At 46.0% G+C, this 24,611-nt stretch overlaps 1 protein-coding gene across 2 annotated transcripts in view; it reads right to left on the reverse strand.

The window, feature by feature from the left end:
- Positions 1-398: 398 nt before the first annotated feature.
- TMEM255B (transmembrane protein 255B) overlaps positions 399-24,611 on the reverse strand; it is a 112,033-nt gene continuing 87,820 nt past the window's right edge. For both annotated transcript variants that reach the window (XM_032777808.2, XM_032777807.2), the window contains 4 exons: positions 21,822-21,907; positions 17,213-17,372; positions 9,255-9,401; positions 399-607 (listed from right to left, as the gene is read on the reverse strand). In XM_032777808.2, coding sequence (XP_032633699.1) covers positions 440-607; positions 9,255-9,401; positions 17,213-17,372; positions 21,822-21,907 — 561 coding nt within the window. In that variant the 3' untranslated portion in view covers positions 399-439. The remainder of the gene's footprint in view (positions 608-9,254; positions 9,402-17,212; positions 17,373-21,821; positions 21,908-24,611) is intronic.

The following is a 24,611-nucleotide window of genomic DNA, read 5'->3' on the forward strand; positions in this document are numbered from 1 at the left end:
TAGTATAGGGGAAAAAGATCTCATTTCTTTCAATCCAGATTCCCCATGTATATTCACCAGACTATGAGTTCTAATTCAAAAGTATCACTCTATACGGGTTTATGAAAATGGAACCAAGTATCCTAAGTGTGTTTCTTAGTGACTTTTTTTCCCACTAGAAGAAACAATGTATTATGCTGAGAGAGAAAATCATGCTCATGTTAGCCAGACAGCACTGTCCCAATTGACTACGTGCAAACTGTGTGGTGACCAATACCTTCCTCTGGTGACACGCCTGCCTTAGGTTTCCAGGATTCTGGTTAGCTCAGAGAGAGTTGGAGTTAAAAGTAGAACAATCATAGAACATAGAACAGTTTCCTTAATAGTTTGGAAACTCTGAGCTGCATAGGAAGCAAAGATGTCTTTAAAAAAAAAAAATCAGTTAAAATGTAATTGTGTTCTAGGGTGCATATGGTGGAGGCTTTTCTTCTGGCAGGAAATACGTTGGTGTGTATAGTGGTGGGGCATTGGGTGGGAGACCATAGTTCGAGCTGGACTGAGATGGAGGCTGAGTATCATCAGATAAAGAAATATCAGTAGATGATGATGCTGGAAAATGGCTTGCAGGCTGTAATTAAACAAGGAAAAAATACCGTCTTCAGTAAGGGATTACAGACATGTTTGCAGCTATACTGTATTAAATGTATATAGTATGTACCATTAAACCTCTCACACATCTGTAATGTGGACATCCCTGTGGTGGTGGTAATGCACACGTTAAGACTGACATACAGTGCATATGGAGGTGAGACAGTTTACACTTATCACTTGTTAGTCTTAATATGAGTTTTATGCATGCAATTCACCCTCCATCTAGGCAACTGAATAAAATACTTTTGCGTGCACACACACAAAAAAGAGAATGCTCTAGTCCCCCAGGTAAATCAGTGTAGCAGAGTGGGCTTTAAGAGATTATGCAGACGTTTATTTAAAATTCATATTGCTACCTGGAAACTATCCTAGGGCTATAGGCATTTTATAGTTACCGTTTTTGATCTCATAAGCTAGTCAAAGTTTAGGGCTCTGTACAAACTGTTGGTGGAGTCTGGTATCTTTGATGCAATCTTGTCTACAAATCATATACAAAATTCTATTTCCCTGAACAGAGGAGCAACCAAACACCAGGGCAGCATCCTTGCTCTCAGCACCAAAACCTCTTTCAGCAAGCAACCTCCCTACCACCAAAACAGCTCGGTCTCTAGGCTTTTTCCAGCTCTGTGCTCCCAGCTGTGTCTGCTTTTGTCTCTTGTGTTTCTTCACTCACATATATCTACTTCCCCTGATGGAGTCCTCTGCCCACGCACTCCAAATTACAGGGCAGGCTGACATGCCCCTTGTTGTAGACAGCCACACAGCTCCACCTTACAGCTATTTTAAATGAGGGGTAGAAATCAAACAGTTTAAGTAAGATGGTGGATAAGGTTGAACCTTATGTCAGTATAGGATGCCTATTCTCTGATCCACTTTATAGTCCCCTGTGTAAGTTGGGGGGGGGGGGGGGATGTATAGAATGTATGACTGACTAGACTGTAATACTCTGGCTCCTTTGGATTTGGACTGGAGTGAGGAACTCTAGGTGCTTACGAAAGCAGCCCATCTTCACCCACTAATGCTTCACCCACTTTATTAAAAACAAAAGGGCGCATTGACACTATGTGGGGGAGTTTTGCCCTTGACTTCAGAGGGGCCAGGATTAATCACCTGTCATTCCCAGGGTGTCAGCTGAAGTGTTGAGTGGCCAGTTCTGAAGTGCTCAAAGACCCTGAAATTTTTCAATTAAAAAAAAAAAAAAGCTATTTTCAAGAAAAGGGAAATGCAAAATCTGACAAGTAAATGCCACTGTCCCAGGTACTTAACATTTTAAAAATCGTAATTTTCTATAATAGTGGTATTCTAGTACTGGTAACCATTGCACCTAGGTAAATTTCTCCTTTGTCAGATCTGGGATCCCCTGTGCTGTTCATTCTACTCTCTACAGGCATGGACCTCTCCATGAGAATTCTGTGCAAGCAGAGACATTAAAGCTTTGGAGTCAAGAAGCCTCTGTGTGCTTCTGAGAAGATAATTTCCTCCTCTGTTTACGGATGTGGTTGATTTAAACAAGGCCTGAGAGAGGGGATTTTGTAATAAAAATGTAATCTTATTTCTAAGGATACAAATGCATGGTTACAGCACACATACTCACAACACATGTTAACCATAGTGTAAAATTAAAATATTCTGATATTTTCACAATAGGCTTAGAGTCTCCTCTTTTGTCTAGTTTCTCCTTTGTCAGTAACCTCTAGACCAACCACCATTACTGCAATCATAATTATCTGTTCAATTATCCATTCACTTGATCAGGGGTGTTGCCAATGAGAATGGCTATATGGTAGCATTAGAGTAAACTGTGCTATAAGCCAATTTTAGAAATAGCTCTAACATAGAATATCAGGGTTGGAAGGGACCTTAGTAGGTCATCTAGATCCAACCCCCTGCTCAAAGCAGGACCAATTCCCAGACAGATTTTTACCCCAGTTCCCTAAATGGCCCCCTCAAGGATTGAGCTCACAACCCTGGGTTTAGCAGGCCAATACTCAAACTACTGAGCTATCCCTCCGCCCCCTTGGTAAACAAAAAACACTGGCTTATATCTGTATAAAACAGTTTGTTTTCAGAAATATTATTCTACCTTTTTATGATTCCCTACTAGCTATTCCAGAGCCCCTCAGTATGTTGACCGGTTGAGTTCAGCACAATGTGGACTCAGGTCCTGAATTTTTAGCTGTTACCTAACCAAGCAGAGACTGCTATGGAGTTAAATTATTAAAAGTGCCTAAGTCCCATTTTGCAGAGTTAAGAATTTAGGCCTCTAGAAATCAGAGGTAGGTGCCTAAATACCTTTGAGTCTAGGTCTCAGAGAGACTCAGTGGGACTGACTTAGGTGCCCAAGGCCTAAGTCTACAGAGCACTGCACACAGTGCTTAGGTGGCTTTGCATAGGCCTATCTGTGGAAACTGTCTCTAACTCTGAGCACACCCACAGTCAGGTGTGTGTGTCCTGACATAGTGGTTAGGGCCCTCAGCTGGGATGTGAGAGACCCAACTTCAGATCCCTGCTCATGTGTCTCCTACATTAGTGCCCTAACCACTGGGCTGCAGCAGGTACCTCTGGAAAGCTTGGGTGCTTTCCAGGTGTATAGGGTATCTGCAAGTGAGCTAGGAGACCTGGCTCTGCAGCAAGGAGCCTGGAAGCCTTGAGAATCCCAGCTAGCTCCAGGGCTCTCTGGGCTACTAGACTCCCTGCTGTGGAGCCAGGCACCCTTTTGTCTCAGGCTCATAGCCAGCTTCCAACTCAGCTCTCTCAAGCTCCCTTCTGAGGCAGAAAACTCCCCTTTAAGTGCATGGGAGCCTGACCACCTCAGGTGGTGGTGGGGATTCCACTGGCTGGTACCTAGGAGTTAGACATTGCAGTGCTCAGCACTGCAACGTCCACATCCCTTTGTACATCCTGCCCTACGTCACTTTTGAAAATGGGACATATATAGGCACTTTTGACAATTTTGCTCATGTTCTATACAAGTCACTAACATGGCACCCTCAGTTTGATTAGGTCTTTAGTGTGAAAGCAGACCCACAGGTGGTAACTGTCATTTCTGCTTTCTGTAAATGTGAGCTAAGCTTTGGGTTAGGACCAAAGATTTACTCAGTAGTGGGGGGGTGGGTGATGTCTAAGAATTTGGCCATTTCAGAACAGATTATTTACAAAATGTCCAAAAATGGAAACAATTATTAGACAGCCTGCATTGAACATCTTCGTCAATCATGAGTTTGCTCACATACATGAGCCTTTATACTAGTGCTGTAACTCATTCCCTCCACCCAGCAGTGTGATTCTCATGTACATGGAGCAAGGCTGGTTTTTTCCAGAAGGATTAATAGCTTTCACCTGTGGAGACTAAAGCTTGCATCTGATCTCTCCTGGGGTGCAGGTGCTTCCTGCCTCAGATTGTCATGAACAGAAGAAAAGGCAAATGAACACACTTACAAAAATATTGAACAATATAGGAAAATACAAAGTTGAGGTTTTTTTGGAAAATGTTGAAGAATTTTGGATAAAATAGTGACAGATTTATTTTTGAACCGTGAGGGGGTTTTTATATGCCAAATCACTAAATACTTAATGTGCATCTCTTCAGTTTGGTTATTTTCTTTGTCATATCTTTTGGTTGTTCTTTACGCCTGTCTCTCTCCTCTCAGGTCATACTGATTTGAACTTAATTATAATCTTTAGAAACTCTCAGCACCATTCCCAGTTGAAAATGTTCCCTGATTACTAGCCTCTCTCTAGAACAGTAAGGTCTATAACACACACAGGAGTAATTGTGGTGAATTAAATGACCACATTCAGTTTTCAGAATCTGAAGTTCTAAGATTGTAGGGTATCATTTTCAGGCATGCAGGTTTTATTTGCATGCAGGCTTTTCTGTGGTGCTTTTTACTTTACTTTCCTGGCCTTCATCATTGTAGTATCTGAGCACTTAACAAACATGAATGAATTTTTATCTGCACAATACTCCTGCGAGGCACAGAGTTATTAATTATTTCCATTCTACAGATGAGGAACCAAGATATAGAGATTAAGTGACATGCCTAAGGTCACACAGGTGGTCCGTGGCAGAGCTAGGAACTGACGTCAGGGCCCCCAAGTCCAGTCCTGAGCTTTACCCACATGACCTTCCTTTCCATCAGGACTTCACTGACTTTACACTGTATTGCTCTGCTGTTCCCCCAGGCAGCAGTTTGTCAATCAATTAAAGCAGTGAGCAGCAGCACCTAGATCAGCAGAGAAACACCAGCAGGGACAGCAAACTCAAGGGCATTTTTTTTTTTTTTTTTTAAACACTGCTGTTGTCACAGGCCAATGTCATGGAAGAGCAGAAAGGTGAGGGAGCCAGTAGTTGCAGCTGGAGCAAGGAAGGCCAGGAATTTCAGGGCAGCAGCAAAGGATCAAACATTAGCTCTTTGAGTAGATGCAGCTTTGAATTCCCTGTGCGTGCATGTACATGCCCTCTGCACCAGAGAGAAAGAACTTTGCCTAGCAGTACCTGCAGGGGCGGTGCTTATGCCCTGTGGCCATAGCCCCTCCCTTGGCTGTGTATGGGCAGTGCCAGCCCGATCCCTTCAGTTCCTTATCGATCGTGGCTAGAGTCAGAGCTTTATGGAATCTTCACCTCCCACTTTCACTCTCCGTTTTCTGACTAGTACCTGAGGCTTAGTTTAAGTGTTAGTAGAGTATTTGGCAGCCTTGTGTGATGCCCTCACCAGGGTTCAAGCATTTTTCATCATAGAAGGGGCCATCCCCAAGAGCAACCCCCACAGCAGGTGCTTGTTGAAGGACACATTACAGAAAGTGGCTCACTCTGCAAGTCAGTCACAAAGGGACTTGCGGTTCAAGCAGCATCTTTCTGGAGCAAGCCATGAGGCCCACTTTGGCTCCGATGCCCTCATCTGATAGTTTGGTCACCTTCCGATCTGGCAAATGATGCCACTCTGCACTTGGTATCTGGCGTCTCCCTCAAGAGGAAAAGGGGTCATTCACTCCCCTCTGGTGTGGCCAGGAAGAGGTCCCATAAAATGAACCGGGACCATTCCAGGGCTCAGCGAGATTCCTTCTCCTCTTCTAGGAGTGCTGACCAGCACTCCACTCCCTCTGGCATATGGGATGAAGCAGGTCCATCCACACACTCCTCGGTACCGTGTGGTGAGCAGCAAGGGCCTGTACTGTTGACTCCAGTTCCGACCGTGGGACATCCATTGGGTCTGTTGTTGGCACCAGTGCTGATGGTCTTCACATTGATGGCACATGAGCCAGCATCAGACCTGCTTTGCCTCTCAATCCTGGACCTCTACTAGTTCATGAGTTCTCCGGTGTATGGCATCTACCAGCTAGTCCTCCATTGTGTCCCTGACACCCTTTGGCTATGTGTCAGAGATACCGAGTACTTGGCACTGCAGTTCCTACCACCTGTGCCGCAGACTGGATTCGAGGTTGGGATTGGCACAGAAGGCTTCCTTGAAGTGGTGTGTCCTTCAGCACCATCATTGTCTTGGCAGCAGATCCCATCATTGAGTGCAGTGCCAGCCTCCGTGCCGATGCCTCTCCCAGTAACAAGTGGGAGCATGTCCCATTTGGTGCCACTGGTGCTGATTCCCCACTCTTCTTCGGCACTGATGCTGCCTCTTGATTGGGCTTCAAATGAGTGTGAGTGGTTCTTTGCTGTATCAGTGCTGGCTCCCGTATTGTCACCACAGAACCTCCGGGATCCCTCAAGGTCAAGGTCAGGGTTGTTCTCGTCGGATAGGCATCAGAGATCACCCTCAGATCATTATTCACACTGAGGTCGGCATCTACTCCACAGTCGGGACAGTGGTTCTTAGCCCGATGCCTGCTGGCTACCAATGCCTTACGCCTATGCCCAGTGGCTTCCTTGGAATCTCCTGAGGTCGCACTCCAGAGTGCAATCACTGTTCCCAACAGTGACTCCTGCTCCCATACCATCTCAGCTATAATTGACCGCTGAGTCCATTCCCCTATCCCCTGGGACCTATAGAGCTCTTCCAGCCAGATCCTGTGGTGCAAGAATAGAATCCATCATTGGTACAGCAAACCGCCTCTTCATCCTCCCTGGATGAATCTATTGTGCTGGAATCTTCCTCTCCCTCAGTGTCTGAGGACTTAGTTTAAGGAATACCAGGGCCTCCCAAGATAGCAGCCATATGCCTCAGGTATCCAGGCAGAATTCCTGCCAGAGAGCACTCACAAGCTGCTGGATGTTCCCCAATCATCAGCTCCAGGGAGAGTAGCCTTCCTGCTAAATGAGGCTCTCAAGAAGTTTGCAAAGGCCTTCTGGAATACCTCAGCTTCATTGTCCCCTATGGCGAAGTACTTCATTCCAACGCAAGGGTGTGAGGATTTCTACTCCCAGCTGGCCCTTACCTCTCTGCTGGTGATTGCAGCAAATGACGGTGCTCAGCAGGGCAGGTATAAATCAAATGAACATTGGGGTCTGGCATGCTTTGATCTCTAAATATGACTTTGTCAATTGGACAGCCATGTCTAAGCTTGCAGACAACTTGCCAGAACCCTCCAGGGAAAAGCTTTTTTTGACAGTTCTTGAGGAAAGGAGCGTGGTTGCCAAGATGTTATTGCAGCAGCCAGAATTATGGCATCAGCTGTCATCATGAGGAGGGCCTTACAGCTGGAGAATTATGGCACTGCTCCCCATGTGTGGCAGACCATTGAGGCATCCCGAGATACTTTGCATGCTTTGGGAGTGTATATTCTGGCGGTTAAGAGACACCACTGTAACGGTCAGCAGCCGAACAGCAATTCAGCTCTCAGCGGTTTTTTGGACAATTGTCCCTTCCTGTGCGGCAGCAGGACTATACCATAAAGAGCCACAGATCCCAGAAGAGAAGGTCTTGTTGTTCAGGGTTTAACTAGCTGGACCTCTTGCTCCTGGTGCCTAGCAAGCACCCATTTTGATGTGTGTGTCCAGGACAGCAGTCCAGTGGTAATCTCTCCTCCATCTCCCCTGTTCAGAGACATGTTGGCCTGCTTTTACAGTGGTTGGGACTCTTTCACACAGCAAGCCTCGGAGTGTGACCCTCTACTCCCTTATACATTAAAAATATTTAACTATATTATAAATGTTGGAAGAGAAGTGGGGTTTGGGGGTGGAGGCTGACCTTGTGACATCCAACATCATAACCTCATGACCCCCTCAGGGGTCACGACCCTGTTTGAGAACCCCTGGGTTATGCCATACAGTTCCTCTCCAACCCTCCTCCCCACCCACTCCCACATCCCTTTTCAGGGACCCTCTCATGAGAGACTGCTACTAGAGCAGGTTCAGTTTTTACTGGCTTTGGGGGCAATACAGGAGGTCCCCCTGTAACATCAGGGGCAGGAGTTCTATTGGTATTTCCTGGTCCCAAAGACCCAGGGAGGGATGAGCCCCACCCCTACAAGCACTGCTTGGGAAGCAACTACACATGGAATACCCAGCTGCAGCTACTTGAAGAAAAAAGAACAGTCACCTACCCACAAATGTTGCTCTTCATGATGCGAGACAGATGTCTGTTCTAAGACCTGCCCTCCATCTCCTCTGCATCGGAGGCTGTACTCCAGACATCGGGGGTGAAGGAACTGAGGGGGTCAGGGTAGCGCCACACTTATACGGCCTGGGGAGGCGCTATGGCCGCAGGGGGCGAGTGCAGCCACTACAGGCACCGCTATGCAAAGTTCTCCAGGCTGGGATGTGCACATGCCTGTACACGGAGTACATGTCTGCATCACGTCTCAACAACAGTTACAGAGAGGTGACTTGTTTGTTTTTGTTTGTGGAGCCAGAGTAGCAGCAGAAAGATGGGGGTGCAGATTAGATTTCTTTGGCTAATTTTGCTAGTCCAGGTGTCAAAGTGAATTCCTCACTGCAGGCTTGTTCAAAATTCAGATTATTCTCAGGCAATTGCCATTTTACGATTCAGTTTGTTTCAGTCAATATAGAGGATTAGTGACCATGAGAACTGTGCTTCAAAGTTAATACCTCATATATAGAGCAATGGCCCTTCATGCTGCTATTGATGCTATTAACAACCCAGACTGTTCCCTATACATGGGGAAAAACTGTAATGCTTTCACCTTATCATCCTTCCTTAAAACCTACCTCTGCTGCCATGCTTACAAATCACTCCCATCTGGCACTGCGTAGGAAGTGGTGAGGTGGGAAGTTTTGCTTTTCTGCTAAACTGGTCTCATTTATGCTTCTCATCCTCCCAGCCTTCCCCACTCCTCTGTTTTGTCCATCTACTGAATCCTGTCTGCTCTAAAGTGAATTTTCCAGGGCAAGGATTGTCTTCGTTTATCTATACAGCACCTAACACTGTGTTACTCTGATCCTTGATTGGGGTTCCTAGGCACTACCAAGGAACACATAATAATGATCAATGAAGGAACCTAGGGGGAAGATCTGAAAACGGTATCTGGACTGACCTTCTCTGTAAAAATAGAGGAGAGTCTGTGTTTTAGGCAACCAATCCATCTTCCCTTCCATCTCCAACTCCCCACAAACCCCACAGCAGACAAGATTTAGCAGCGCAGGAGTTCTACTACAGAGAAGTATCTGGCTTTCAAGAGGATTAACAAGAAAATATCATTTTGTACTGTACCTGAAGAGGTAAAGGATAGGATGAATATGCAGGAAGAGCTGCGGCAGAGGGACAAAAACCGGCGTATGTCAGGATCTGCTGGGCTGGATTGTACAAGATCTGAGGAGGGGGGACAGAACTAAAGGCAATTTGGGACAGAGGTGCCTGCTGAACACAAAAAGACAACAACATGTTAGCAAAATGCAACTATGGATTAGGAAAAAAGGAAAACTAATTTGACTACATCAAACTGACTGATCAGATCATTTGACAATGTTTGATTTTTCTATTTTCTTATTTCCCCAGCATAAAAAATACACACAAGTCATTTCCCTCTTTATATTAATAAAAATTATTTTCTACTTTGCCTGTACCAGCCATCCACGAATCTCAAACATTAATACATTAACCCTCATGATACCACCGTACCCTCTAGAGAAGTAAGTTGGGAAACCACAGAACTTTGAAATTAAAGCCTCCTTCCCGCCCCCCCACTTCTACTTTACTCTCTAGAAATAGGGTGTTCTGGGGGCGTTTTGGTCTGAAGTTACATAGCTGCTTTCTGTTTCACCTTAAGAAATGTCCAGCGCTTCCTCAGCCTAGCTGACGATGCAGTGGGCAGGACTCCAGGCCAGGAAGCACCAAGCCTAGAACCCATGAAGCGTGTGTGGGGGCAGCCTTGACCTCTTCCCCTGAAAGCACCCATACCCACAATTTTCCACTCCTCCAGGCACATAACAGCCCTACTTCTTGCCATCACTAAGCATGCTGCTGCACTCACTCTGCAGCTGCATAAATGAACTGATGCTATAAGGCTTTTCCCCCTCTTTCTCTTGAGACATGTGCAGTGGCACATACCCTTTCTAGCATTTGCTATTCCAGGCCTGGCCTCCCACCATTTTTGTTCCATCAGGGAAGATACGTTGCAGCACTCCTTACTCCAGAACCGCTTTGTTGTCTCTCTACCCCCATGGGCCTGATCCAATGAGTAGCCAGTGTTTTTCTGGAGGTTCTTTTAAAATTAACCTGGCAAATCATCACATCTTGCAAAGGTGACATATGAGTCATGATTTCAGCTGCTGTTTTACTAATAGTTTCTGTACATGTAAAACGGGCCTGGCCCCTCAAGGCTTTGGATCTGGCCCGTGGGATTTGCCACCCAAGTGGCGCTGTGGGCTCCGCACTGCTCCCAGACGTGGCCAGCACCACGTCCTAGGCGGGGGTGGGGGGGGAAAGGACAAAGGTATCTCCTCTGCAGCTCCCATTGGCCAGAAACAGGGAACCACGGCCAAAGGGAGCTTTGGGGGAGGTACCCATAGGCAAGTGCAGCTCTGAGTCCTCTGTCCCCTCTCCCCCAGGGGCCGCAGGGACGTGGTGTCGGTCGCTACCCAAAGCGGTGCAGGGCCAGGACAGGCAGGGAGCCTGTCTTAGCCCCACTGCCACCCCGGAGCCATTCCAGGTAAGTGGAGCAAGACTGGAACCTGGACCCTGAAGCCCTGTACCCTGAACCGCAATTGTCTGCCCTGAGCTCCCTCCTGCACCCCAACCCCCTGACCTGAGCCCCCCCCACCTACACCCCCAACACACTACTGCACCTCCTCCTGCACTCCACACACCTCTGTGCACCACTGGCCTGAGCCCCCTTCCGTATTGTGCACCCCAACCCCCTGCCCTGAGCCCCCTCGTACACCTTGTACCCCTCCTTGGCCCCAGTCCCTTGCCCTGAGCCACTTCCTGCACATCCCATAACCCAACCCTCTGCCGCAGCCCTACATGCAATTTCCCCACCTAGATGTGGCCCTCGGTCCAAAAAGGTTGCCCACTCCACTGTAAAACAATCCCTTGCGGCACCCAGGGCTCTTAATGTCTGATTTGTATTGTTTAGCCACGTAGGCCCTGATCCTGTAGAGCAACTCGAAGGATTAGGGGCTGTTGTGGCAAGCCCTGGGGGACAGCATCCATGTCTTCCAGACTCAGGCTAGTTAATGAGGAGTAGGGAAATTTCACAAAATGTAAGTGGAGGCAGTCCAGAGTCCTCCCTAGGAATATGTTGAAATACCAGGTGCAACACTCTGCCATTCAAAGGTTATAAGCAGGGCTGGCTCCAGGCACCAGCGCAGCAAGCAGGTGCTTGGGGCGGCCAATGGAAAGGGGCGGCGTGTCCAGGTCTTCGGTGGCAATTTGGCAGCGGGTCCCTCAGTCCCTCTTGGAGCGAAGGACCTGCCGCCGAATTGCCACTGAAGAAGGAAGCGGCAGGGTAGAGCTGCTTCGGAAGTGCTGCTGATCGCGGCTTTTTTTCTTCACTGCTTGGAGCAGCAAAAACGCTGGAGCCGGCCCTGGTAACTCTTTTTCCATCTCCACTTCTGTCTGCTGCACTCTAGCCATTCATGCTGCCCCTTCCTAAAATTCCATTCTGTCTGTGAGGCATAAGTGAGGGAATGTCTACAAGCTCACAGCCATGCTGAGCTGGGAAGGTGGCACCTACAACCATTTCCACGATGATGGGGCTGAAGGCTTCCTTTGGATTTTGTGTAACACCAAGGACTATGTCAGTGCTTAACACATAAAATGGGACATAAGAAGAATGTTTTTCTAGCAAACGTTGGATCGATACATAATTATATAGAAATAATAAAAATACATAAATGTAATTACAGTAATAACTTTACTGGGTCTTTCTACAGAAGGGGCTGACTCTGAGCTTATTGCATGGAGGTAGCAATGTCCCTGTGAAATCGCTTTACTGAAATCGCAAGGATCAGCCTCCCTTTGGTTTCAACAGAAAAAACAGTTGACTAAGCCCTGTTCTAGGTAAATTTCAACATGTATCTAAGCTGTCTGGGGATGCTTTTTTCTAATTAACATGAGTTTCATAGACATCTAATGCAAACGTGTAAGGTAATACAGAACTGCCCCCTCCCCCATGCTTCTGGCCCAGATCCTAAATATCTTTGTGGAGCTGGGCCTCTCTCCCGCCATGGCTGGAGAAAGGAAAGTGTGGAACAGAGACATCCCCTACTCCAGAGAAATAGTGAGAACAAGCTAAAGAGAGTAAGGCCTTTCAAGCTGAAGAAATACATGGGTCACTCATGCCAGAATGTGGCTCAGTCCTGAATCAGAATGAAGCATGAAATGTAGGCTGAGACTTATCAATCTGTTGATATAAACCAAGACAGGCACATTTTTTCAACAGCAACATGAAACATGGGTATTCTATTTGTATTCACTGCAGTTAGCCAACTTCTTTACTTGTTACATGCTACATATGTTGGTCCTTCTCACCACAATCTCTATGAAAACTTTTAAAACCACTGTGCCAGAAACTCATGCACAAGAAGCAACTATGTTCCAATTTTTGAAAGACAAATTAATATTTTCTGTGCAGGAAAAGCTGATGGGTTTCAAAGCAACTGCACTTTTTTTTTTTTAGCTCATTCTCGCACCACCATAGCTATAACTGGTAGCTATAGCTCCCCAAAGCTACACATGAGTTTTACTAGACATCCTAGCTGTCTCTTTTAGATTTCATCCTTAAAGACATGCCCTTAGCAACTGTAAGGGACAATTTCAGTATAAACCTTCAAAATGCCTGTGGTATTTCTGAGAAGATTACATCATGAAAAAACAGATGATGATTCTCTCACCCCAAATTTTATTTTTTTTATATCAACCCCATCCCCTTTTCCGTGCCTTTCCTTGCCCAACTTAGTATTTTCTTAGGCCCCAGTTTCCTAACCACTGTTTACTGATACACAGCTACTGAAATAAAGTAGCAAATCAATAAACCAGATAGTGTAGGTTGCCCAAGAGGAGACTGGAAAATCATTTGCTGTAGTGGATAACAGCAGTTCTAGTATTGATTCTTATACTGTTTGACACTATTGTGGGATTTCTCTGTTCAACACGTTTGTGGTGATTTACACAGCTTTAGTCGTAAGCAGATAAAGTGCTTGCTCCCACCCCTCCACTCCTGCTGTTGAGGAAACTTAAGCAGCTCTCTGATTTCCTCAGCTTTGTGGGGAGCTGAACAAACTTGCTCCACACTAGATGATGTTGCATGACCGCTGCTGTAGTTTCATTCCATTGCTTTTTGCTGCTTGGATGCTTGCTTGGCCTGAGTGCCCAAATCTGTAAACGCAAGCTCAGCCTTTCCAGCATATTGTGATGTGTGAGGGTATGAAACTTGGTCACAATTATTCTGTCTTTTGTAGGAACATTTCAATAGCTTTGCATCCCTCATGAACAGTGACAGTAAATCAATGCTTGCAGAGGGATGAGTTTCACCCCAATGAGTATTTCTGGAGCAAAAGACAAGTCCAAAGTCTGTGCAACACCTAAGTTACCCTTTAAGCCTTAGCTTAAGTAAAAGTGGGATTTATGTGTTGTATAAGCCTTGTGTTGGCCCTCCGCTCAGGGGTGAATTTCATCATTATAGTCTAATTCTCAGAGGAACATTCGCAACTCCTATTGGTTTTGGTAAAGCTTAATTTAATTTAATTACCTTTTAACCTGCCTTGTAAGGTTTAAGCACCACCTTCCCATTACTTATCTGCATCTGTCTCCTAATGTACATTGTGCCTCTGCCCACAGCAGCCCTGCTAGCCTGGAGAAATGTAGTGTTAAAAATTAAATGCATCTTTATAGCATTTAGCAATAGAGCCATTGTCCTTCAGAGCACCTACAGCAGGTGTTACAGAAACAAATTTGAGATTTCCAGTGCTGGGTAGAAGACTATGATGTCTCAGTCTCTAGAGATGGAAATTTAATTCTTGATATAGCAGTGGTGCTCACAAATTGATTAAGTGAGGGCTTCAGAAGAGAAAAAGACTTCACAACAATCTGGCACTAGCCACACCACCTCCCCATGGGAAGTACTGAAAAGGCTTCCTCCTTTCACCTCGTTGCCCTGGCCAATGCATCCCAAGGAGTAGAAGCTGACAAGAGCTGAAATGGGTAGTCTAGGGTGACATGTCCCGATTTTCTAGGGACAGTCCCGATTTTTGGGTCTTTTTCTTATATAGGCTCCTATTACCCCTTACCCCCGTCCCTATTTTTCACATTTGCTGTCTGGTCACCCGAGGGTAGTCAAACCTGACACACCCAGTGCAGGACATTTAAAATGGATCCAATGTGGTTGATGTTCACTATGTTTCAGATAAATCTTGACCGTTGCAAGAGACTGGCCTGAGCAAAGCTACTGGCCCAGGAACCCAGGAAAAGCAACATCTAAATCATTTCCAAAGTCAGAGGGAAGAGTAGAGACAAAAAAAGGGAAGACCGGGAGAAAGAATGAGGCAGAAGAACTGTGTCAGCATTGGTTAAAATTGGCTCTGTAATTCTCCTCTCTGCTCAGGAATCTCCTGATTCTTCTCTTTCCTGTTCTACCCGCTGGTTTTTACATGTGACCTTTCCCCATGCGCGACTATGGAGCACACAATGAGAACATGAGTAACACTGAAAAGCAGCTTGTTCTCCCTTCAGCAAAGGAGGCACAGGCTGTTCATTACTAGATGGCTGTGTTCTGTTACCGGCACTATAGGAACACTCTTCATACCACTTCCCCTTGAGTCACCAAGTCCCCCTCACGCCTAGATACTCTGCTGTGTGTTTACACACTGCTTGTGCAAAATGGCTGAGTGTGGTTGTTTGCCAAATGTAGGTGCGCAATTGTGTACTGGTGTACATTGTGCAGCCTTTTAACAATGAGGTTTTTTTAAATAACTCACATGGTCCTGCTGTAATAAAATGTTTCTAAAATCCCTGAATCATGACACAGAGTTAGTTACTGATAGCTTGTTTTCCTGTGTGTGTTTTGCTGAAGGAAGCACACTGGGGTGGTTGTGCCTGAATAGGAGGAATATATTTATAAGCAGTGATCCCTAAACCATGGAGCGTGCCCACCTAGGGTAGTGTGGAGGAACATCCGGGGTGGGGGGGCGTGCAGCTCCTCCCCCAACCTTATTTAGCCCCCAGTCCTGCTTCACCTCCAGGCCCTCTCCACCCCACACCAGCTCTGCCCCTAGCCCCAGCTCCGCCCTCATCCCCAGTTCCACTCTCAGCTTCTCCTTCAGCCCAAGCTCAGCTGCCAAGGCAGCCTTGGCTGTGCAGTAATGGAGGGGGAAGCGAAGCACAGACAGATTCTGTCACTGGTAGGAAGGGGCACGACTGAAAAAGTTTGAGCACCACTGTTATAAAGGAATGTCTCCAAGTGTCAGTGTTATGGTCAAATGTACTTTGAATCATCTTTCCTGCCAGCTCCTGGTCAATTCCTATCTCCTGTAAATACAATCTGCCAGCTTATATTTACACACAGCCTTTCATCCCAAAGGTCCTGAAGTACTTTACAAATGAGGGGCCATATCATCCCCTCCTGAATAAACCCTCTGAGGACCATTTCATGTTAAAGGAAGGATTAACACCAGTGCAGGGGGGAAGGGAGGGGGGCAGTGGCAAAGACATGACCTGCAGACCACATGGAGCCAAAATATCAGTGGGAAATGCTAGCCCCAAGCTGATGGATCTCAGGGTATTTGTGCAGAGCAGCAGCTTTTCTGTGTTCTATGCCTATCCCCACCTCATCCCTGCAGCCTGGGTAGTGGCCATGCTGCATTAACTCCCCACTACAGCTGTCCACTACCCATTCCTCTGACAGAAGCAGTTCAAGCAAATCTTTTGCCTTGTGCAAACACATGAGCATGGGCATGGGAGCTGCCAGGCCCAAGATTCAATGTGTAACATTATCCAACCCTACCCCCTTCCTAATCAACTTATCTGACCTGCCAGTTTCATGGGGAGTGGAGAGGAGCTAGTGACAGGTGCCTGCCAGAGTAGCAATAAAGGGGGAGAAATCACAATTCCTCAGGGGGGCCTTAAGTTATCATCACTGCTGAGCTCTCAAGTCAGCACAAAATAGCTTACACTCCCCATCACGCAGCAAAGGCAAACATCACATCACTGTTTCAACGTGCCCTTTAGGCAGGGGCCTCTATAGCTACAGGTTGACCAGCATTGTCTGAGTCAGTCCTGGCCACAGAACATGCACACCAGGAATTAATGTAGCAACAAGCAACATTAACTTATGCATGGTCTTTTGCAGCTAAACGAAGGCAGCTTTGCTGGAGACAATGCTCCCTGGTCCCTCTGCCATCCTCTTGCTTTTGGCAAGTGATATCCCAAAGACTTATGAATACTGTGAAGTAAACACTGCTATGGTGGTGGCTGCTCCTGAGGGGAAAGGAGGAAGTATGTCTTTTCCATCTGTGCTGATTCCCTAGCCTCGTGTAATCACAGTAACCTGGGTTTGATCCGCTCCCCCTTGCAGAACAGCCAGGAACATACAGCCATGTATTTTGGAATCATTTTATCCACACTTAATCACAGCCACCTCTTCAGCACAGCGCAGCAGCTACTGTCCTCACACACCACCACTGCACAGTAGGTTAGGGCAGGCTGAGGCAGGGAAGAAGAACGGCATCTCTTATGGAAACCAAAAAGGGGATTTAGATTAGCAGAATGTGATAGTTCACATCAGAACCCGGCTGATACCCCAGAGCTCATCCCTGCTCTTTGAAACACTATCACACAATCTTTAATATTCACAAGTGGTTAGGACCTCGGTTTCATACATCATCTATTAAATTGGTACCACCTGCACCAAACTGGCACCTCCTAGCACCATGTTGGGCCAACAGTTCAGTGCTGACTCAGAAAAGAGAGGCCACTTACTGAACCACCGCCATGACTTGCTACAGATGCCAGCTTCTTACCTACACATATGTAGTAACCAGGCCAGACCCTACTTAGCTATAACACCTGGCCCGAGCACAGTTCAAGAACTCAAAGCTCATACAGGAAACATTTTGTGAGCACTTGCTGTGTATGGTTCCGCTGTCCATTTTTTGAACACATTATGTAACAGGATAATTAGCAACATACAGAAATCACCACTGATGAAAAGCTGCAGGACTTGCAAGTCTTACCATGTCTTTAAAGGCCCCGAGTATGGCTGCCGTGACTATCCCAAGAAACAATCCAAGGATGTTCAAGACTGTGGAGGCCCACAGCAGCCGGTACAAGTGAACCACATCCTGACAGCTGTTCACTCCCAGAAACTCGTAGTAGCTGGTTGACTGTTCTGAACTGCAGTGGGATAGAAATGGTGTCACTGCTACATCAGTGATTTACAGAGCACCAGCCCAGCTAAATCCTAAAATGTTTATTTTTTTCTTGGGCAAAATAGCTGAACCAAGAGCAAGTAGTCAAGCCTTGTCTGGACGAGGAAACTGTACACAAACATTCCCACATGAGCTAACATTGCTCAGCTAAACTCCTGGGAGCTCTGGTATAGATTCTCTGCAGCCTGACATTTTTTTAATCACTATGTCAAATTAAACTGGTTTAACAAAAAATAAAGCTACCAATGGCCATGCTAGGGGAGCCCCCAGTGCTGCCCCTCATTCAGCTGACTAGCATTAGCACATGTGGGGATTTTTTGGTACCATTTTCTAGCATAGCTACTGCACTAATAGATGATGCTACATTACTAAGAGTGCTTGCAAATTAGAAATGTGTTTGAGAGCAGCTACCAGCTAAAACATGCCTAGCACAGGTTCCTCCTTAGTTCACCTGTAAGCATTGCTTCAGAGATCCTTGTTGAATGGGCATGTTGCTTAAGAAGTGAATCCAAGCACAGGGAAGGGAGATTTTACTAACTGGCTACATTTGCACAGTGTCTGTGGCTTCAAACTGACAGGCAACACAATTCAGGACCTAATGGATTTCAAAAAGATGTTCCTTCAAATTGCAGATTGTGCTATCTAGAAATAATATTTTACATTCATACATAGCAACTGCTATTACAAATCAGGCAAATTATGAACCCAAGCTTTGTTTGCTGCAGAGTCTATGTGGTATTTGGAGAAACTAAATCCCATGTTTTGAAACACCCTGCTATTCTATTTGCAAACACAAGGCAAACACAACTGCCGAGTAGTAACACTTTCCCACCCACCCACTTCCATACCAGCTATCTCAGCTGGGGAGAGTTTCTGCCTGCTTGCTCCAGGGATATGCATGCTACCTCCGAAGTCCTTCCTTTCAGCATGGGGACATTTTGATGAAAGGCAGAGAAGAATGTCCTGTGAAATGTTTGCTCTGAGTTCCAGTGAGGCTCATGGAGTGCAACTGGGGATGCTGGGTAGGGAAGATGCTAAGGAGAAAGGGAAGGCATGGAGAAACCTAAAGTGCTCCTGTGCAGGAGCAGCGCCAGGATTTTTGGCACTCTAGGCGGGGGTCCTTCCGCGCTCCCAGTCATTGGCAGCAATTCTGTGGTGGGGCGGGGTCCTTCCGCGCTCCCGGTCTTCGGAGCACTTCAGCAGCGGGTCCCGGAGCGAGTGAAGGACCCGCCGCAGAATTGCCGCCAAAGACCCGGAGCACGGAAGGACCCCCAGCTGCTGAATTGCCGCTGAGGTTGGCAAAAATGCCGCCCCCCCCCCAAATCCTAGCACCCTAGGCGACTGCCTAGGTCGCCTAAATGGAAGCGCCAGCCCTGCTCCTGTGCAGAGCCAAGCCAGCCTCGAGTATTTATATAAATATCAACCCTATAGCAGATAAAGCCAATGGTCCCCTTAGCACTGGTCACATTCACAAAAGTACTTAGGTGCTCTATTCCCTAATGGCATCCTTAGTCATTGGGTTAGAGAAAGATTGTCCCTATGGCCTCGTGGCTAGGGCACTCCCCTGGGGGTGGAAGGCATAAGTCCCTGCTTCAGTAAATATTTAATTGATTCTATGATGTGGAACGGCTTCAACAGGAGAGACTGAGAGACCCGCTTCAGAATATCCAGCACCCCAGTGGTCAGAGCACTCACCTGTGAGGTGAGAGACCTGTGTTCAAGCGCCTGCTCTCAGGCAGGGATTCTACCTGAGATGTTCCACCTCCCAAGTGAGTTTCTAAACCACTAGCTTACAGGGTATTCTTGGACACACACCCCTCTGCACCCCCACAGACCTGCTTTTTTGCAAAGCCCTAGCCTGCAGGGATGGTCTGAGCACTGGGACTGAAATGGCTTTGCACATGCCTGCTGGCAGAAATGTAGGTGTTTTGGGGACTTCAGGATGAGATGGCAGCTGAGCCATGGCTTTGACAATATCCATGGTGTCTAAATGTTGAATGCAAGTGCCAAAGCACTTTTGTGAATCTAGCTCTTCACCTCTCTCTGTCTGTTTTCCCTCGCAACCTGTACAATCTGCACAGACAAAATGGCTGAAGCCTTTAGGGCAGAGATGGTCTCTCAGTCTGTTTGTTCATTGATTAGCCCAATGGGGCCTTGATCTTGGTTGGGGTCTCTCCGCACGATCACAATATAAATAGATAATAAAATCATCTCCCGTCTTGGACGGCGACCAGTACCAGGTGCTTCACAGGGAGGTGCAAGAAGGCCCATAATGTACAGGCTACATGGGCTGCCTACAGGGGAGTTTCTTCCAAGCCTCTTAGAAGTTAGCAGTTCATGCCCAGAAGCAAAAGGGTTAACTTTCAATCCCTTATATTTTTCACTCTCTCTCATAACTGTGGGTGTTCTATTTATCCATTTAAGGATCAATTCTTTGTTGTATCCTGCTAAACTCTTGGAGTCAATGTCACCTTGCAGCAGTGAGATTCACCATTAATTATGTCTTGTTAAGAAAATATTCCCAGTTTCAATATATCGCCTTCCAATTCAGGTGGATTTCCCTTTGTTCTTATACTATAAAAAGGGCGAATGGGAGGGTCTGCTTTACCTTTGCTATGCCATGCATTATTTTGTGCACCTCTATTGTTAGCCTCTTATTTCTCACCTCTCTAACCAGGCCAAACCGCTTCCTGAAAACCTTAAGACTGAAGTTAAATAAAACACACACACTAGGATGAGTGAATAAATTGCTTTCACTAACATTACAAAAGTACAGATGGCACTACCCTGATCAGTAGCAGACATACCACAGCAGTTCGATTTAGCATCTCGTAGGCAAGGAAAGAAAAGCATTTATCCAGGCTTTGACTTTATCAAATTGGTTCCATAAACCTGAACCCCAGAAACTCATCCACTGCTCTAGCATTCTGGGGAAACTCGTATCTTCCTCTAGTCCCAAACTTCACTTTAATCATTCAGGGAAGTACAGCTTAACAAAATGTTTCTTTGTTTTGTTTTTTGTTTGTTTGTTTGTTTGTTTGTTTTTGGGGGGGCGGGAGAGTTTGCAAAAGCAAAACATATTTGTCCGTTTCTCTGCCAGTTTCACTGAAAATCACCTTCTCTCAAACTTGTATGACTTTTGGAATTCCCATATGTGGCAACCTAGGTTTGAGGAGGGCTGGGTCATTCAGGGTTGCAGGCCTGGGTAAAAACTAAAAAATGAGAGCTCTGATGTGAACCAGGCAGGATTCAGGAGGTCAATCTAGGGTGTGTGACACTAAAATGTGAAAAAGCACTTTCCAGCTGGGACACAGAAAGCACAAGAGCCAGCATCCCCCCTTCCCTACCAACCCCATCCCACCCCAGGAGATTTTCCTGCTCTTTACACAACATGATGCTGCTTGCAATGGTACTGATGTACATGTGTGCAATAAGGAAGGCACTGGAAAGGGATTTCAGGCTGGAAATAAATCTCATGAGTTTATTTTGTTTGGCAATAGTGTTATTTGCCAGGTAGGGGAGGCCACATCAGTCTGCTGCACCACCACTCTGGGCCCATTTTGGCTAGCCTCTCTCCAAGGGATGATGTAGTCACCTACTGTTACATGACTAGCATATTCATGCACTTCCACTGTTATGTCTTCTCAGCCTGTGTTTTGGTAAGATTGACTTAAAATGGAAATCTTTTGGAAATATGATCAACATTTTCCTTTATACCATATCCTGTCCTCATGGCCATTGAGTAAACTCCCTTGAGCACATAAATGCTTGTGAAAACGCCAAGGCCCTGCATATGATGTAAAGTTTTGACATGGAAACGATATCTCCATTAATTTTGCTTCTCAGAGATTGTGCATAAATGATCACATAACATCCATTTTGAAAATTGTAATGCAAGCTCACCAAAGAGTCTTTACAAGGTTGTGCTTTATTTATTTATTTAGGTGGCCACATAAAATCCTACCGACAATTTTTAAAGAAAACTCACTGAAATAATAAGAGCACTGAGGAGCAAACCATGTCCCCTTCTCCACTGTGAGCAGGGCCCCCAAAGACAGTTTACCCTACAAGTCCCTGGGGAAGGGAGAACAGGATCTGGGGAATGCACACTCCTGTGCAGTACAGACCTCACCATAGGGACCTACTGTGCAGCTGAATGCAGGGGGGCTATTTGTATTATGTGAACGGTGCTGCAGGCAATGTGGGTGCTATTGCAGCTTCTGGCCATGCACTGGCTCTGCAGTTTGGGGCGGAGAGTATTCATGTGCCTTCTCACAGAGTTATCACCAGTGCACAGCTGCTAGCCAGCTGTGTGCTGATTCCCAGGGTACTGGCCTAAATGCAAAGGGTCTGTACTCTAGAATCCACATACTGTACAAATAAATATACACATTCTCATAGAGCACATACTTACTTTTCACAATTGTACAGGTCACAGCAATAGCATGTATTGCTCTTTACTCTCAGCTCGCACTTGCTGCTTAAGGTGTAACACGTTACCTGGGAATAAGAGAAGGGACCATTCTTTAGTCTAATACTGTAGTTCCAAAACCTGGCCACCATTTTACAAGTCATCCCACTGACCACATAGAAGCAACACATTTGGTTTACTCTCAGGTGCTTGCACTGGTACAAAAATTATCTTTCACCCAAAGGAGAGGAAGCAGGCAGAGAGGCCACAGTGAGACTACAACATTCGACAATAACTGACAGGTATCCAAACATTCCTTTTGGATTGGAAACTGGAGAGTAACTGTACAAACAACCGCCAGAGTGTCTTCAGCATTCAAACACAATCCCTACAACCCCAGAAAAGGTTCTTGCATTTTTTGTTGAAAGCACCATAAAAATACTGAAAATACTTCCCCTCAGATGATATAAGGCTTTGCTGGCATGAACTTGTTGGATCAAAGCTCTTCACAATTTTTTATAATCTAAACGTGATATCATGGGCCTGATCGTCATTTACACTAAGGCCCCTTTCTGCAGCCAGAGATGTGAATAATAATATTCTCTAGTGAATGATATTAAGTCTTTCTGTCTACCTATTAGAACCCCCTGCATCTCCTGAACAGGGCCGGCTCCAGCTTTTTTGCCGCCCCAAGCGGTGAAGGAAAAAAAAAAGAAAAGATAAAGCACTTTGGCGGCAGCTCTACCGCACTGCCTCATTTTTCGGTGGCAGGTCCTTTGCTCTGAGAGGGACTGAGGGACCCACAGCCGAATTACGCCAAAGACGCAGACTTTCCGCCCCTTTCCATTGGCTGCCCCAAGCACCTGCTTGCTGCGCTAGTGCCTGGAGCCGGCCCTGCTCCTAAAGGTCTCACTCTTTCTCCCTTCAGCTTTTATTACACCAGAATAAAAAAATGTAGAACAAAATACAATAGGAAAAAAGTCTAAGCAATTAAGCAAACGAGTACCATTTCCAGCAAGCTCTGGAATACAGAAATGAAAAGGTTCATTTGTGAGACTATGGACTCTAGAGAACAGACATATAAATACAGACATATGCAAGTCTCTCTCTATTCAGACAAAAGATCATTTTAATGACCCTTACAATGTAATATGCATACATCATTTCTATGTGATATAGCAGGCTAACTGTAATATTTTATAGGCAAGTTTCTTTTTGAGGGCTTTAGCTTTATTAATAGAGTTTCAAATATTGGAACTGCTAATCCTATGGAAAATACAATATTGCTACCTTCTTTCTTAAGTATGCTGTGACCATTCAGAAAGGTTCTGTTTGTACTATGAAAAGAGCATTTACTAGTGAATGGAGCCTTTCTCCTCATGAAAGAGATGGTAGCAACACGCTTAGGAAAAAATTGTTGCCTTTGAAAAGCATTTATCAGATTACTTCTGTCATGCATGCCCATCCAATAATGTATTATTCCTTGAGAGAATATGGTGACTCTGGAAGACGTGAACAGCTCAAAGAAAAAAAAACAGAGAAGACTGGGGAGGAAGACGGGGGGCCACACAAAGACTAAGGAGTGAACAAAGGAAGTCAGTGACAGCAACAGAGAATTTGATGTTTTCGCCTCATATTAAATGCAAGAATCTCTCTTCAGTTGGTGCTAAGAGGAGGTCAAGGCACAATAGCCAGAACTTGAAAAAGGTAACAGTCTGGTCACTGAAATGCAGACATAGGACTTGATATGCAGAACACACACAAATGGCACATAGTTTAGGGTCTGATTCTACCACCCTAGCTCACATTAAGTAATACCTTACTCCTGCTGAAACCAGTGGACTTTGTGCACAACTGATGAGGCTGGAGAAGAAAAGAAAAAGAAAAGCAGTGTGCCCTTGGCGTAGGCCCAGATACCATACAATGAATACAAGCTGACTGAGAGAACATCACAACATAGATATAGGTCCCAGACTCAGCAGAGTACTTAAGCACATCCTTCACTGTATGAACCTACATCTCACTGAAGTCAATGAGTTTGCTCAATGAGTCCTGTCACAACCTGGCCTAGCCCCCCTTTGCAAGGACTGGTTTGCGTGGACCCAACCACTGGATCTCACATGCTACTAAGCCACCTGAGCCTGGGAAGAGCTGGGTCCCTGTTCACACCTCTGGGTCCCTGGGACCCACTCCCAGGGGCAGACTTCATGGCTGCTCCCCTTCCTTAGGATGTGGGGTCCCACAGCCTGTCTGCCTTAGACTCTGAAGCCAACACTTCAGCCCTCTTGAGCCCCCTGCCCCCACATTTGCTTATACATTCCCCCTCAGAGGTCCACCTTCCTGTGGGCACTTTGAGGGTCTCAATTAACCCCTTCAGGAAAAATGTGGCAGGCAAGTATGGAATACAGGCTTAGCAAAGGTATTTCTTAACCACAGCTACTTTACTCTTAAGAAATCACCAGAGAATTACAAATCTTTGCAAAATAACGAAAGTCCTGAGATCTGGTTCTCTCTCCTTCTGTGAGCCTGAGATCTGGTTAGCGTTTCAGGCAAGGCAGAGTCCCCCCTGCCTTTTCTCTCTTTCCAACCTTGTTTTCTGGCACATGGTGATGGTCGGTCCTCCTGATCAGAGAAGCCTACCCTTGAATACAGTCTCTGTCCCTATTTTGCCCATGTGCTCCAGCTGGGAAATTCTAGACCCTTCCCCCAGCTCGGCTTATGTGCAGAGAGTCCACTGTCCCATGAAGATGGTCTAGTAGTTGACAGATAATCAAAGGTTGATTGCTCTGTGCT

The sequence above is a fragment of the Chelonoidis abingdonii genome, chromosome 1 (assembly GCF_003597395.2).
Source record: "Chelonoidis abingdonii isolate Lonesome George chromosome 1, CheloAbing_2.0, whole genome shotgun sequence".
Taxonomy (NCBI): Eukaryota; Metazoa; Chordata; order Testudines; family Testudinidae; genus Chelonoidis; species Chelonoidis abingdonii.